Raw genomic sequence first — 14354 nt, forward strand, 5'->3', positions numbered from 1 at the left:
GGGATTGCTTCCTTTTCTTATCATAGCTGAAAAATTTATTTTAAGTCATGTTTTCAAAAGTTTATCTGTATTAAGCCTACTAATCAACGTGCACTTCAATTCTTCTGTTTTCATTCTTTGTATTAGTCCGAGTGGAACGTTATACAAAGGTTTTATATTACGACCTATAGAATCAGGTGATGGAAACACGAAAAAAGAAAGTAATTTAGAAGTAAAAACATATTTAAAAAAATATTTTTGAAAATTTACACGGCATATGGTCATATATTATCGTATTAATAACTTCCCTCGTCAGTTGTTCTATAATATTCATAAGTTTTCGAGTACAGAATTATCAATTTTAGATGCAGTTCTAGAATGTGCCATATAGTCATGTTTTATTTCTTTCATTTTAATTTCCATTCTTTTTGTATTTTCTCAGCTTTTTACATAAATGTTTGAAGTAAAAAAAAACACCATGGGATAATGGTCAATCCCTTTGGATTTTGCCCTGTTCCAGGGGGTATCAAAATTCCATGCATTTTTTAATGATATTGCCAAATGTATTTAATAATGACAGCAAATGAATTTATTGAATCCCAATAATTAGGGCACATTTTGGCTATATACATGACACTGTAGCTATAAGGAGAGGCGGTGGCGTATGGTCCAATTTTAACTATTATACTTAGCCATAATCATTATTTGAGTATCTAGTTTAAAAATGTGTGCTGTGACCCTGCCAAAAACCAAGATGGCCGCCATGGCTAAAATTAGAACTTAGGGGTAAAATGTAGATTTTGGCTTATAAATCTGAAACCAAAGCATTAGAGCAATTGGGGTGAAATTATTTTGGTTAATAATTAGGGCACATTTTGGCTATATACATGACACTGTAGCTATAAGGAAAGGCGGTGGCGTATGGTCCAATTTTAACTATTATACTTAGCCATAATCATTATTTGAGTATCTAGTTTAAAAATGTGTGCTGTGACCCTGTCAAAAACCAAGATGGCCGCCATGGCTAAAATTAGAACTTAGGGGTAAAATGTAGATTTTGGCTTATAAATCTGAAACCAAAGCATTATAGCAATTGGGGTTAAATTATTTTGCAAGTCAGGATCTATCTGCCCAGAAATTTTCAGATGAATCGGACAACTGGTTGTTGGATTGCTGCCCCTGAATTGGAAATTTTTAAGGAAATTTTGCTGTTTTTGGTTATTATCTTGAATATTATATTATTATAGATATAGATAAACTGTAAACAGCAATAATGTTCAGCAAAGTAAGATCCACAAATAAGTCAACATGACCAAAAAGGTCAGTTGACTCCTTAAGGAGTTATTGTCCTTTATAGTCATTTTTAATAATTTTGTAAATTTTGTAAATTGTTGAAAATTAAAAAAATATATTTTCCTCTGTAACTTATGGTCCAAGTTCATCATAAATTGAGATAATTGTAATAAGCAAGAATGTTCAGTAAAGTAAGATGTACAAACACATCACCATCACCAAAAACACAATTTTGTCATGAATCAAACTGCGTCCTTTGTTTAATATGCACATAGACCAAGGTGAGCGACACCGGCTCTTAAGAGCCTCTAGTTTATATATTACAGTGTTGGTTTTTTTTTATTATGGCACCCTCAACGGAGTTGGGGTGTCGTATTGTTATTCTACGTTTCTTTTTATTTTTTTTATTTTTATTTTTCTTCCACACTTTTTTGTCCACTCTGGATCCCAGAATTGGAAGAACCCAAGTTGATGGAACTATACCATAATGTTAACCACCATGTGAAGATTTGCAATTGAGGGTTGGCACTTCCAAGATGGCTGCCGTTTCCATGGAAACAGCAAAAATCCGAAAATATTCAAAGTGTTCCAAACTGGATGAAACTTCACAGAATTAGTAACTGGCATAAGCATACTTGCATTTTGAAGTTGGAATTTTCAAAATGGCCGCCGTTACCATGGAAACAGCAAAAATGTGCAAAATTTCAAAATGCTCCAAACTTAATAAAACTTCACAAAAATGACGATTTGCATCTGTAGATGCACTCTTTGATTTTGGAATTTTCTAAATGGCTGCCGCTCACCTGGCAATTGGGCACCCCCGGAACCCCCCCCCCCCCCCCCCTCTGGATCCGCCACTGGTGTTGGAGTTTGTAAGGAATGGTCTGATCAAACTAACGAATAAGTTTAAAATGGATAAATAATAATTATTGCAAAAACAAAAAGTTAGTAGGTAAGCCATTACCTTGAAAAAACTCAAAGTTAAATTCAAACACTTCTATTGTTAAGCAACTACATATGTCATTCACAACGTTACCAAAAAGTTAGTGTACATGGATAAATAGGTGAAGTGAGAAAGCTCTAATGCAAATAAAGCATTAAATTAGAGACATAATCTGATAAAAAAAATCATTTGATGATTGGGGAAGGGGAATCATAATATAGATGGATTTTTTTTGTTTAAATACCTTACAAAATGAAATATAACATTTTTTTGTTTTAGATACACTCATATGCGGTTTAGCTTAGCGAAAGGTAGTGCGACGTAATCAGTCAAACAAACTTTATTAGATCAACTATCTAAGGAACGATCGTTTCCATTGGTCAATTCAAACCTTCGACCTCACACCTTCGAAAATAGAACACACATACTATAACGTTGAATAGACTGATTAATATTCACGTATCTGGTCAAGGTCGTTTAAAGCTTCCATCGACGTATTCTCATACATGATTCTAAACACAATTCTATAGCTTTTATAAATGTGCATGTGAAATTTATTAAAGGTTTTTATAGTTTTCTGCAATTAGTAGTAAAGTTTAACTTTTTAAATCTTAACAGTTTTCACATCTAAATATTCAATTTAAACGTCTCCTCTAGATCAAGGGACGACATCAAAAGTTCAATGTAGGATATAAAAAAAAACTCAAATCACATATTTTTTTTCATTTACTCCCCCCCCCCCCAAGTTGCTTATCCTGAATTTTCTTTTACTCAATTGACTCGATGAATTAACGTTGTACTTGAAAAATGAAACCGTACTTTTCTACAAACACTTTTCCAAGTTTTATGTATTCGACATGGGATAGCGATTTTTTTTCTGATTCCGTTTACTTGAAGAAAAAAAATCCCGAAATTGTAAGTAAATTCATAACATGTAACCAACCATGATTTGTTATGAAAAAACGGAGATGGCCAATCATGGCACAGGGGATGATTAAATGTAGTTTATAAACTCCAACGATATACTTCATTTAGGTTTTGCTATTCTCGGTTGAAAAACGAACGTAAATTATATATTGTAAATATTTATAGACCGTTGGTTTTCCCGTTTAGATGGTTTTACGCTAGTAATTTTGGGGACCTTTAATTATAGCTTGTTGTTCAGTGGCTCCGTGTTGAAGGCCGTACATTGACCTATGATGGTTTACTTTTATAAATTGTTATTTGGATGGGGAGTTGTCTCATTGGCACTCACACCACATCTTCCTATATCTATGGAAATAGAAACAAATAGTTTTAAAAAAAGTTTTTATTCATTAAATCATTTAAATGTATCGATAAAAAGGTGAGTTTCTTCTTGTACATGCATTTAGTCATCCTTAATTTCTTGATATTTTGTTTATCAGTTTATCATACACGTTTCGTTTTGTATTTCATTTTAAATACGAATGCATACTACATATACTTTAGCAGATACTTCAACAATGCTATGCAGCTCTATTCTTAGGCTACAGTACGGCTTTCAATAATAAGCGAAGCCCATACCGCATAGTCAGCTATACAAGGCCCCGAATTCAAACAAGATAATTGTTCCTTATAAACTACGATTTCTCACAAGTATTAATTTATTATTTAGTTCCACACATGCGGACTATGCGGTATGGGCTTCGCTTATTATTGAAAGCCGTACGGTGACCTATAGTTGATAATTTCTGTGTCATTTTGGTCTCTTGTGGAGAGTTGTCTCATTGGCAATCATACCACTTCTTCTTTTTTTAAATATAAATGTAAGTTGTTTTCGATTTTAAATCACGGGATGAACATTTATCTTTCAATTTTATACTGTAGCCTAAGAATAGAGCTGCATAGCATTGTTGAAGTATCTGCTAAAGTATATGTAGTATGCATTCGTATTTAAAATGAAATACAAAACGAAACGTGTATGATAAACTGATAAACAAAATATCAAGAAATTAAGAAATTAAGGATGACTAAATGCATGTACAAGAAGAAACTCACCTTTTTATCGATACATTTAAATGATTTAATGAATAAACACTTTTTTTAAAACTATTTGTTTCTATTTCCATAGATATAGGAAGATGTGGTGTGAGTGCCAATGAGACAACTCCCCATCCAAATAACAATTTATAAAAGTAAACCATCATAGGTCAATGTACGGCCTTCAACACGGAGCCACTGAACAACAAGCTATAATTAAAGGTCCCCAAAATTACTAGCGTAAAACCATCTAAACGGGAATCGCCGCGATATAGCCTTTTTGTGCTAATGCGGCGTAAAGCAACCAACAATCAATCAATCAATCAATCTAAACGGGAAAACCAACGGTCTATAAATATTTACAATATATAATTTACGTTCGTTTTTCAACCGAGAATAGCAAAACCTAATGAAGTATATCGTTGGAGTTTATAAACTACATTTAAGCATCCCCTGTGCCATGATTGGCCATCTCCGTTTTTTCATAACAAAGCATGGTTGGTTACATGTTATGAATTTACTTACAATTTCGGGATTTTTTTTCTTCAAGTAAACGGAATCAGAAAAAAAAATCGCTATCCCATGTCGAATACATAAAACTTGGAAAAGTGTTTGTAGAAAAGTACGGTTTCATTTTTCAAGTACTAATACAACGTTAATTCATCGAATCAATTGAGTAAAAGAAAATTCAGGATAAGCAACTTGGGGGGGGGGGGAGTAAATGAAAAAAAATATGTGATTTGAGTTTTTTTTTTATCCTACATTGAACTTTTGATGTCGTCCCTTGATCTAGAGGAGACGTTTAAATTGAATATTTAGATGTGAAAACTGTTAAGATTTTAAAGTTAAACTTTACTACTAATTGCAGAAAACTATAAAACCTTTAATAAATTTCACATGCACATTTACAAAAGCTATAGAATTGTGTTTAGAATCATGTATGAGAATACGTCGATGGAAGCTTTAAACGACCTTGACCAGATACGTGAATATTAATCAGTCCATTCAACGTTATAGTATGTGTGTTCTATTTTCGAAGGTGTGAGGTCGAAGGTTTGAATTGACCAATGGAAACGATCGTTCCTTAGAGAGTTGATATAATAAAGTTTGTTTGACTGATTACGTCGCACTACCTTTCGCTAAGCTAAACCGCATATGAGTGTATCAAACGCTAAAGTCGACTGCATTTCAGTATATAATCAAATGTATGGGTCACGGAAGCTTTTTCAGGCTACAGGTTGTGCAAAATTGTCAGATTTTGTAAAGATTTTATACATGGCATAACAAATGATGCGTGCATGCAAATGAATCGAAAAATGTAATCAAAAATAAAACACAAGTATAGAATCGATGAAAATAATGAAATCTCGTTTTTTATATATACTGAACCAAATACTAGTTATCATGAAATAACTTCACGCAAATTTGTTCTTGGCTTGTATGAATCAAAATAGCAAAACCATGCAGCATTGCAAAGCGATGTATTATTCATGTTTTACTTAATTTGTCTTTAGATGTTTAGATTAAGTTCTGGGTCAATTTGTTTTCAATCTTTTTTAATGGATTTCAATGAATTGTTTTACATTTTAAGATGAAGTAAAGAACATGCTCGAGACGGTTAAATTCACTAATTGTGCCCATGATGCTTGATGATAGTGAAGCTATATTGTATCTAACGAGATATATAGTTTATCATAATTTCATTTCCAACCGTCTGCAAAACAGCAAAGAGGTTGTGATCTTTCTTCGGTGTGACATCATCAGCTGTAGATTTTCTCCTTTCTTTATGCCCATAAAGTAACAACGGAGGAAAGCAAGGACATCATAAACGAATTATGAAAAACAATGCATACTTCTTTATTTCTCAACAAACAAAATCAGAGGCGGATTGAGAGAGGGCAGGGGGCCCGGGTCCCCCTTTTTGGGAACACAATTGGTTGCTTATATAGGTAATCACTGAATCCTGACTGGAGCGCGCCCCCTCTTAGGCAGTCAGTGGGCCCCCACATATGAATATTTCTAGATTCGCCAGTGAAAATTACATTAGCATAAAGATACAGATAATAAATTTGACATAATGTATATGTGCAGACATATAAAAGTTATACGAAAGCTAGAGAGAGGCAACGTAATGAGCCGTGGACAACCAACCACCCGTTTATTATCAACACTTACTTTATAAAAATAAAAAAACATTCAATTAGCTCTGAAAAGTAACTATCGGCTAGAAATTAGAAGAAAAAAAATATGAACACTTAAAGTCCTTGGCGTAATTCTTTGTAATGATATTATATTGTTAATTTGAATATATAACTTATTTTGGTCAACGGTAAACTATGAATCATGATTAGACTTTTTAAAAGATAAATGCGTAATCGAATATATTTTTTTTATTATCATCAATTTAGAAACGGGATTCGTCTCCAGTGTTATTCTACCAGAACCAGACACATTTATGCCGAACGCAGCCTGGGACAGAATAAAAGATGACCAAATACAGTCATTTCTAATTCCTATGAACCACAAGTCAACAATACACAGAGACAAAATACGTTTCGTGTGCATTTCTGATACACATACACAAATTGAAAAACTCAAAAACTTTATTCCATCAGGAGATGTATTGCTTCATGCTGGCAACTTCACCAATACTGGTCAACCAGAGGAAATAAAACAATTTAATGATTTTATAGGTAAGAATAAGACATATATACATATATATATGTGCGTGTCTCTGGTAAGAATGAATAAGTTTAGTGTGATTTCTTGATAATATTATCCACCCTGCATTATACTTTAAGATTTGATATAAAACTCTAAAATGGAAAGTGAAGGGCAAACTTAAACCAAGACAAAATTATAAATTTCACAGGTAATTGAAGTTATGAAAATAGTAAAGAGATGTGATATGACTGTAAAAAAGACAACTATTATATTAACAAAACCAAAAAGCAGAACAGATGAACTAACTACAGATCACCGTACGACCTTAAACATAAACAAATCCCAGTAATACGTTTAAAAACTATGAAACACGTTTAACCAAATTTTAGCTCTTAGTATGACAACAGTAAACCTTGTGCAATTTATGAAGAGAAAATCAAAAAGTTCAAATGATTAAAATATTCTTAGCAATTCAGAAAATCATACATTGTATGTCTGTTATTATGTAGCAATTACAATATAATGTTGTTAAATGAGCTAACATTGTTATAGAAAATGTCGAATTACACGTAATATGCGGTAGTCCATTGTCGTTTTGATATGTCGCGGAAACTCAAGAAAAAATCTAAAGCTATTACGTATTTGTGTAGGAAAATAGAATTCACAAACACATTGGGCAATATATACAGCGTTAAATCACTCAAATAACTGTTTCAAGCAACTTTGTTAACTGTTATCAGCCTTTTTGCATTTTTTGTTAACTGTTTTGTCAAAATCGAGGTGTTGTTAACCTGTTAACGGACCCCTATTACCCACCCCTCAACTAAGACAGCCCACAACACATGATCTAGTTAGCCTGACTTGATACAGAGTAACAGAAAGAAAATATGATCGGGTTATATCTTTTGCACTTATAATTGTGGTTTTCCAGGAACTTTACCACACAAGTGTAAAATAGTTATCGCTGGTAATCAAGATTTGACATTTGACGATTCTATGTGGAATGATGAAGAAAGAATGGAACAATCTTTTAATCTAACAATGCAAACAGTGAAACACGTGTTAGAAGAGGCGAATGTCTTTACGATCAAAGAGCTACTCAGTAATTGTATATATTTAGAAGATTCTCTGGTAAACGTATGTGGACTTCATATATATGGCTCACCATGGTAATTTTATTATCTATTTATAAGTGTCAATATTTAAAATAAAAAGTTTTACGTAGAATATTTGTTTTAGTCTTTTCAATATACTCTACTGGGTAAAAAATCCGCCAATACTAATATTTCCGTATACGTAAATGACGGGTAAGTTATGTAAAGTCAGCGACAAAACGTCTCTAAAAAATCGTTCTGTTAAATAAACTTGTTCTTAAAGGTTACCGATTCAACACTGTAATTAGATCATTGAATATCGTTTTTATTGGTATTAATATTGATTTTGTTATCAGTAAATTAAAAGCAAACTAAATATTATTGTTATATACATATACACACACATTCATGGATCTACAATCTGTCGATACCTGTATATTAATTGGCATTGCACAAGGTCCATTGGCTTTTGGATGTGTACTGATTGATAATATAGTCTTAGATTCATGATTTTTTTATTAGTTGTTTGTGGCCTTCAACCAACTGTTAGCAACTGCAAGTACTCTCAGATCTTCACTTATTATATTTATTTTGAGATTTAAAGTACCCTGCCTCGTCCACTTTGTGTTTTAGTTGTATTTGTATCCATCTGATGAGTTAAGCCTTTTTCAACTGATTTTTATAGTTTGTTCTTGTGTTGTACTGTTACATCACTGTCCTAGATTAGGGGAAGGTGTGAGTTTATGTCAACGAGACAGAAATAACGAAATAACTTCTTATAGAGGTCAATATACAGTTTTAAACAATAACACATGTCTATTAAATATGCTAAGCTCTAAGCTCTAAATTAACATGAGTATATTCAAATGTGAATCAGTTAAGTAGACACAATCTATCATTTAAAAATGTAGGTTACAGTTAGGACCTGCTTTAGTAAAACGGTGGCATACTTTAACACGAACATTCTTGAACCATGCAACGTGAACAGAAGAGGCAGGTGTCTTGGGTCGAAAATTGTAATATAAGGGTTCGAAATATGTCTTGTAACATCCATTTGTGTATCTTATTTATTGGTTTTTTTTCATATTTACTCTATGAAGAAATGCATTAGTCATCCAAAGCCGGCTGATAAATACTTGCTTCATATTTTATTCCATCAAAACATGTATCCGTTTACAGTACATGCTTAAAAGTAGAAAAAGCGGAACAAGTATGTGTGGTTAACGCTGTAATAAAAATTAACACACATTATGATAGCATTTTTATAAAAATCAAAGAATGTAAGCTAGTCTGTGTCATGTTGGTCTCTTGTGGATAGTTGTCTCATTGGCAATCATACCACATCCTCTTTTTTATATTGTGTGTTCACGAACGCTACTTTAAACTTTTTTGTTCAACTCAGATCCCATCGTTTAAGAACAGCTTCTGCATTCACTTGTCCTACATTGTCCGAACGATGGACGTTAAGCATGGCTAAACCACATAATCTGACCTCGGTCATTGTTGATTTACACCTTGTCTTCAAACGAATAAGGGCAGAAACAGATTTCACACATGCCGGAACCGACCGGCAATGTCAATAGTAGCTTCAAAATGGTATGTATATTTGGATACAGGATTAGGTCTACGATTAGTAATGATACTTACCGTTGTATGTGTTCTTTACCTTGTTTCGCAGGAAATGAATACTTGCAGAACGGTGACCAAATGTTGGTTTATTGGCGATAGTAATAAGACAGGTATAACGATACATACATTTGTAACGTAGTTGAAGTAAGAGTACACAAGCTGAACGTGACCATTAATTACAATTCGAATTATGCGTTGCTTAACTGTTGAATGATATCAAATATTTTGTTCATCCCCGCATGCCCAACTCTTTTTTTTTTTGTATTTTTCTCTTATCTATTTTATTTTATTATTTGTTTGCCAAAAATTCATCGGTAGTTACGGACCTGCAGAGTTTATGATATTGTGGTACTCTTAGCTGAAATATGAAAGAAAACAGAATTTGTGAGAATTTGAAATCTGACATGCAAATATAGTGATAACTTTGACTAAACTGTTTGCATGATGTTGTGAAACGTCCTGCTTGAAATGTTGATTCTGTCAAAGAAGTTTTGCTCTAAGCCCTCAGTGAAAATATATTATAGTACAACAAGTGTGGACACAGAAAAGTGTTGATAGTATGTTTGGAAGTTTATACAGAATGAAAATATATTATACATCATTTCAATTTTTTCAATTTATTCAGATAAAGTTACTTTAACTATTATTACAGGATACCAGAATATTGTAATTCGGCCTTTAATTTAAAGAGAGGTGGTGAACTTTTACAGAAATGGAATAATATACCTGATAAAACAGATATCATCATTAGTCATGGCCCCCCCTTAGGTAAGAAATATTTTATTCATTTTCAGAGACGTTTGCTTTTTGACACTACAATTTTCATTTTCTTTTACTTCCACATTGTCAGATCTCAAACTTGTTTAAAAAAATATGTTCCCCTAAGATATAATTTTCCCTTTCTCGTTATATTATATTATGTCCAGCGAATTTTAATATCTGATATCTGTTTTTCTTTCTTTTCTATTGGATTGGTTAAAGACACGTTTCTTGGTACAGACTGCTCGTGAAACCTTCTTCACGTCGTATTCTATGTAATACATATTTAGCGTTTATTCATTTCACTCGCACGTGTTTATCTTTATGTTTTGTAGACAGATGATATTTGTTTATTCGAGAGAGAAAAAAAACAGAAATATAAAAATAATTAAAAAGGAATACATTGTTGTACCTTGTTTTTTTCAGGATATGGCGATTTGACGATATCAAAAACGCATGTCGGGTGTTTGGAGCTTTTAAATACAGTACAGAGGCGTGTAAAACCAAAATATCACGTTTTCGGTCATGTTCGTGAAGGTAAAAATAAATGGCAATAAAAAAAAAGACTTACCAAACTAATCATTATACCAGTATCACTATAGAAACGCAGGAAACACTTGAAATGCATGCGTCAAAAATCAACGACTATTCTTTTAAAAATACTAGCTGAGATATAATATAAATACTGCTCTTAATAAAATAAATATTATAATAATCAAACCAAGAACCTTTTTTTTAGGGAAAATGAAATTACTTATTCGCTTAAACTGGTGAAATAATTTTTTTTTGTCTAATACTTTTCAATACAAGTTGTGATCGCCCAGGCAAATAAATCATAAAACAGAGTGTCTGGCAATTAAATCGTAGTCCAGATATATGTTCTAAAAAGTAATATTTAAAGTATAAAAGATTTTGGCTGTATGTAAAATCCTATCAGAAACTTCGTAGCAGTAACTTAAATATGTACTTATGATGTGTCATTGCAAGTTTTGAAACAGTGAAAGAAAAATATTTAAAAAAACAGTCGCATTTTCCTCATAAATGAGCCTTTTTCAAAATTAGCTTCATACTAGACTAGACTAGACTAGACTAGACAAAACAAATGTACAGCTTGATGATTGGTTTTTCAATGTGTATTAATACAAGTCATACTGTGTACCGGTAGACCTCCAACACACTGGTAAATTAATTAAAAGCTTAATACTCCACTGGGTTAAAACCTTTTTCATATAGATTTAACGTTCGCTAAAATCAGAAGTTTTCTATATTGTATCCAACACGACCATTAGGATGCTGATTTAATTCACGTATTGTGCATTTTGTACTCTTTCAAGACAAGGTTGGCTTTTTTTTTCATTTATCGTACTTTTGCAGTTCATTTCCTGCATGTATGTCATATGGTTTTATTTTTGTTTTCAATTTCAGGATATGGAATTATTTCTGACGGATTTACAACTTTTGTTAACTCATCAACATGTACTTTTAGTTATACGCCCTCAAACGCACCAGTCGTATTCGATTTATCTATCCCTAAAGGTCACAGTAAAGATGAACTACTAGAACTGACTGCAACGAAATAAGGAAAACGCGATGATAAATTATAATGGTTCTGTTTTTGTTTGTTTATATACATGTGCTTTATGTAAACAAATAATGCTTATAAATACAGGCTTACACACAGAAAACGAAATAAAAGAAAGAAGATCATAAACCACTTGACAGATTTGCAATTAGTATCTTTCTTCAAATAACACGAAATAGTCCAAAAGCGGTGCTTACAAGTTTCGTTAAAACACAAAATATCAAAATTAGTATCTTCCTTCAAAAATTGACACGCTTTTTATGTCGTCGAAATTTAAGCCTTTTTATCAAAATTTTTGTTTCTTCGACATTTTAATTCTTTATACAGACATCATATAGTTATCAAATTCAATTTATCTACCTCCAAAATTTAAGGTGACACTATTTGCACCCACGGAATTACAAACTTGACCCGATGACTGCCCATCGTAACTTTTTTTGTTTCAAGAGATACTCATAAGTGAAATTTTATAAACACATTACGAACATCATCTTAAGTTACATAATTGTGCTATAAATTTGTGCAATAATTCTGAAAATTCTATTTTTAGCAAATGTACATGATTTTAGAAAAACACTGCATTATTGCTGTAAATTTAAATCTAATTTCAAAATACATAAAAATAGATACAAATGATTTTCACATATATATAATCAAGCCTTATCCCATTGTAAAAAAAATAAGGTTCTTTGTACTCGTCTTCAAGCATCTGATTGATATCGGCCAAGAATGCATCTTTTTTCCAATACGCCACAGTAAGTTTGATATACTGCAAAAAAAAAATAACACTTAGAAAACATGCAAAGTCCTTAAACCACAAAGTCTTATCACGATAACTGCAAATGAAGGTATTATGAGAGATGGGAGAAATCCGTTTGCACCAAAAATGTGTCCTTTTGCGCCACAACTTTTTAACTCCAATGCTACGTTTGCGCCACCTGTTTTAAAATTACATGGTAACATTTGCGCCATAAGATTAAACATACGATTGCGCCAGTTAGAAGAAAAAATACTTATCCGGCAAATGATTCCTTTTCTTAAACATACTTTCTTCTTATCCTGCTGCATAGGTACTTCCCAATTTAATGTATGTAGTAGCTTGTAACTTCACTTTATTGTCAAAAAAGACAAACATTGAAGGATGAAATGCATAAAAAACAGTTCATAATAATTCCTGTGGAATGCTTCTGCTCTATTACTGGTACGTCTTGCGGTAGATAGAATTTCAGTCCATACGGATGGTGTACAGGTAAATTGGCGCAAATGATTTCCAGACATTGGCGCAATTGATAATTTGGAAAACAAAAATTGGCGCAAATGATACCCCTGAAAAAGGACTGCTGCCGTAAAAATACGACCGCGCTTGTATTCAAATTTTCGATTTCACATTGGCAGCAAAACTGTAATGAGTGCCATTAACAAACTTGTTCGTTTTTTTTGTGGGTGTTAAAGGGGCACTAGCTGTCAAATTCATGGTCACAGATTTGACTAAAATTCTCATATTTGATTTATATAACAATGTAAAACATTTATCCAAACTATCAAAAGTCCAAAAGAAACAGTTTACAAAGCATGGGGTAGAGAATATGTAGTCCAGACGCCATCTAATTAACTATCGATTTGACCTCAAATGACCATATAAGCGATGCAAACATAATAAAGATATGAATAGATTAAACCAACACGTGCAATTGGGTTTTTATAGGTCTGTTTGATTTTATCTTATAGATTAAAAATGTATGTGTCTCATTGTTTTTAACCGTATAAGAATGATTTTATATAGATCGAATCAGTAATCAAATGATTTACCGTAGTTTCACTTTCATTGTTGACATTCTTTTTCTTTAAATAACCTGTACACGTATAATGCATGTGATGTCAATCTCTAGCGAGGGGTTAAATTGAAGTTCACATGAATACGGATTTAATGAGGTCGGCTAATTCACTTGCAAGTGAAACAGTAATCATCAATGTTTCATCGCTTAATTTGACAAAATTAAACCATTTTGGCTGCTAAAAGCGAATTATTATTTCACTACTTCACTTTCATTATTGATTTATTTATATATCTCGTAGCTAGTGCCCCTTTAAACAACCCCGGCTATTTAGAAGTATTCTTATATGAAATGTTTATTATCGAAGCTCATTCACACGAGATAAATTGATAATGTAACCTCTAAAACATTATCATTTAACCTCTTAAACATGATAATTTAACCTCTATGTTGGAGTACTGTTTGTTGGTCACAAACGAGTTAATAAATGAATGAATTGGTTGATTATTTTAACATTCAGTGGAAACAACTACATGCATATTATTGACCAAAAGAAATTCAAAATTGATACACATTATAGATTAACGAGGATGCATTGTTTCTTGCTCTTACGTCAAGTATCCATGATTGTATGT

The 14354-nt window shown here is 32.3% G+C and overlaps 1 protein-coding gene across 1 annotated transcript in view; it reads left to right on the plus strand.

The window, feature by feature from the left end:
- Nucleotides 1–12418, plus strand: part of LOC134707191 (metallophosphoesterase MPPED2-like) — a 56435-nt gene extending 44017 nt beyond the window's left edge. The window contains exons 2-6 of the mRNA XM_063566762.1: nt 6625–6909; nt 7812–8049; nt 10256–10371; nt 10789–10899; nt 11788–12418. Of these exons, the coding sequence (XP_063422832.1) occupies nt 6625–6909; nt 7812–8049; nt 10256–10371; nt 10789–10899; nt 11788–11942 (905 nt within the window). The 3' untranslated portion in view covers nt 11943–12418. The remainder of the gene's footprint in view (nt 1–6624; nt 6910–7811; nt 8050–10255; nt 10372–10788; nt 10900–11787) is intronic.
- The last annotated feature ends 1936 nt before the right edge of the window (nt 12419–14354 follow it).

The sequence above is a fragment of the Mytilus trossulus genome, chromosome 2, assembly GCF_036588685.1.
Source record: "Mytilus trossulus isolate FHL-02 chromosome 2, PNRI_Mtr1.1.1.hap1, whole genome shotgun sequence".
In the NCBI taxonomy this organism is placed as follows: domain Eukaryota; kingdom Metazoa; phylum Mollusca; class Bivalvia; order Mytilida; family Mytilidae; genus Mytilus; species Mytilus trossulus.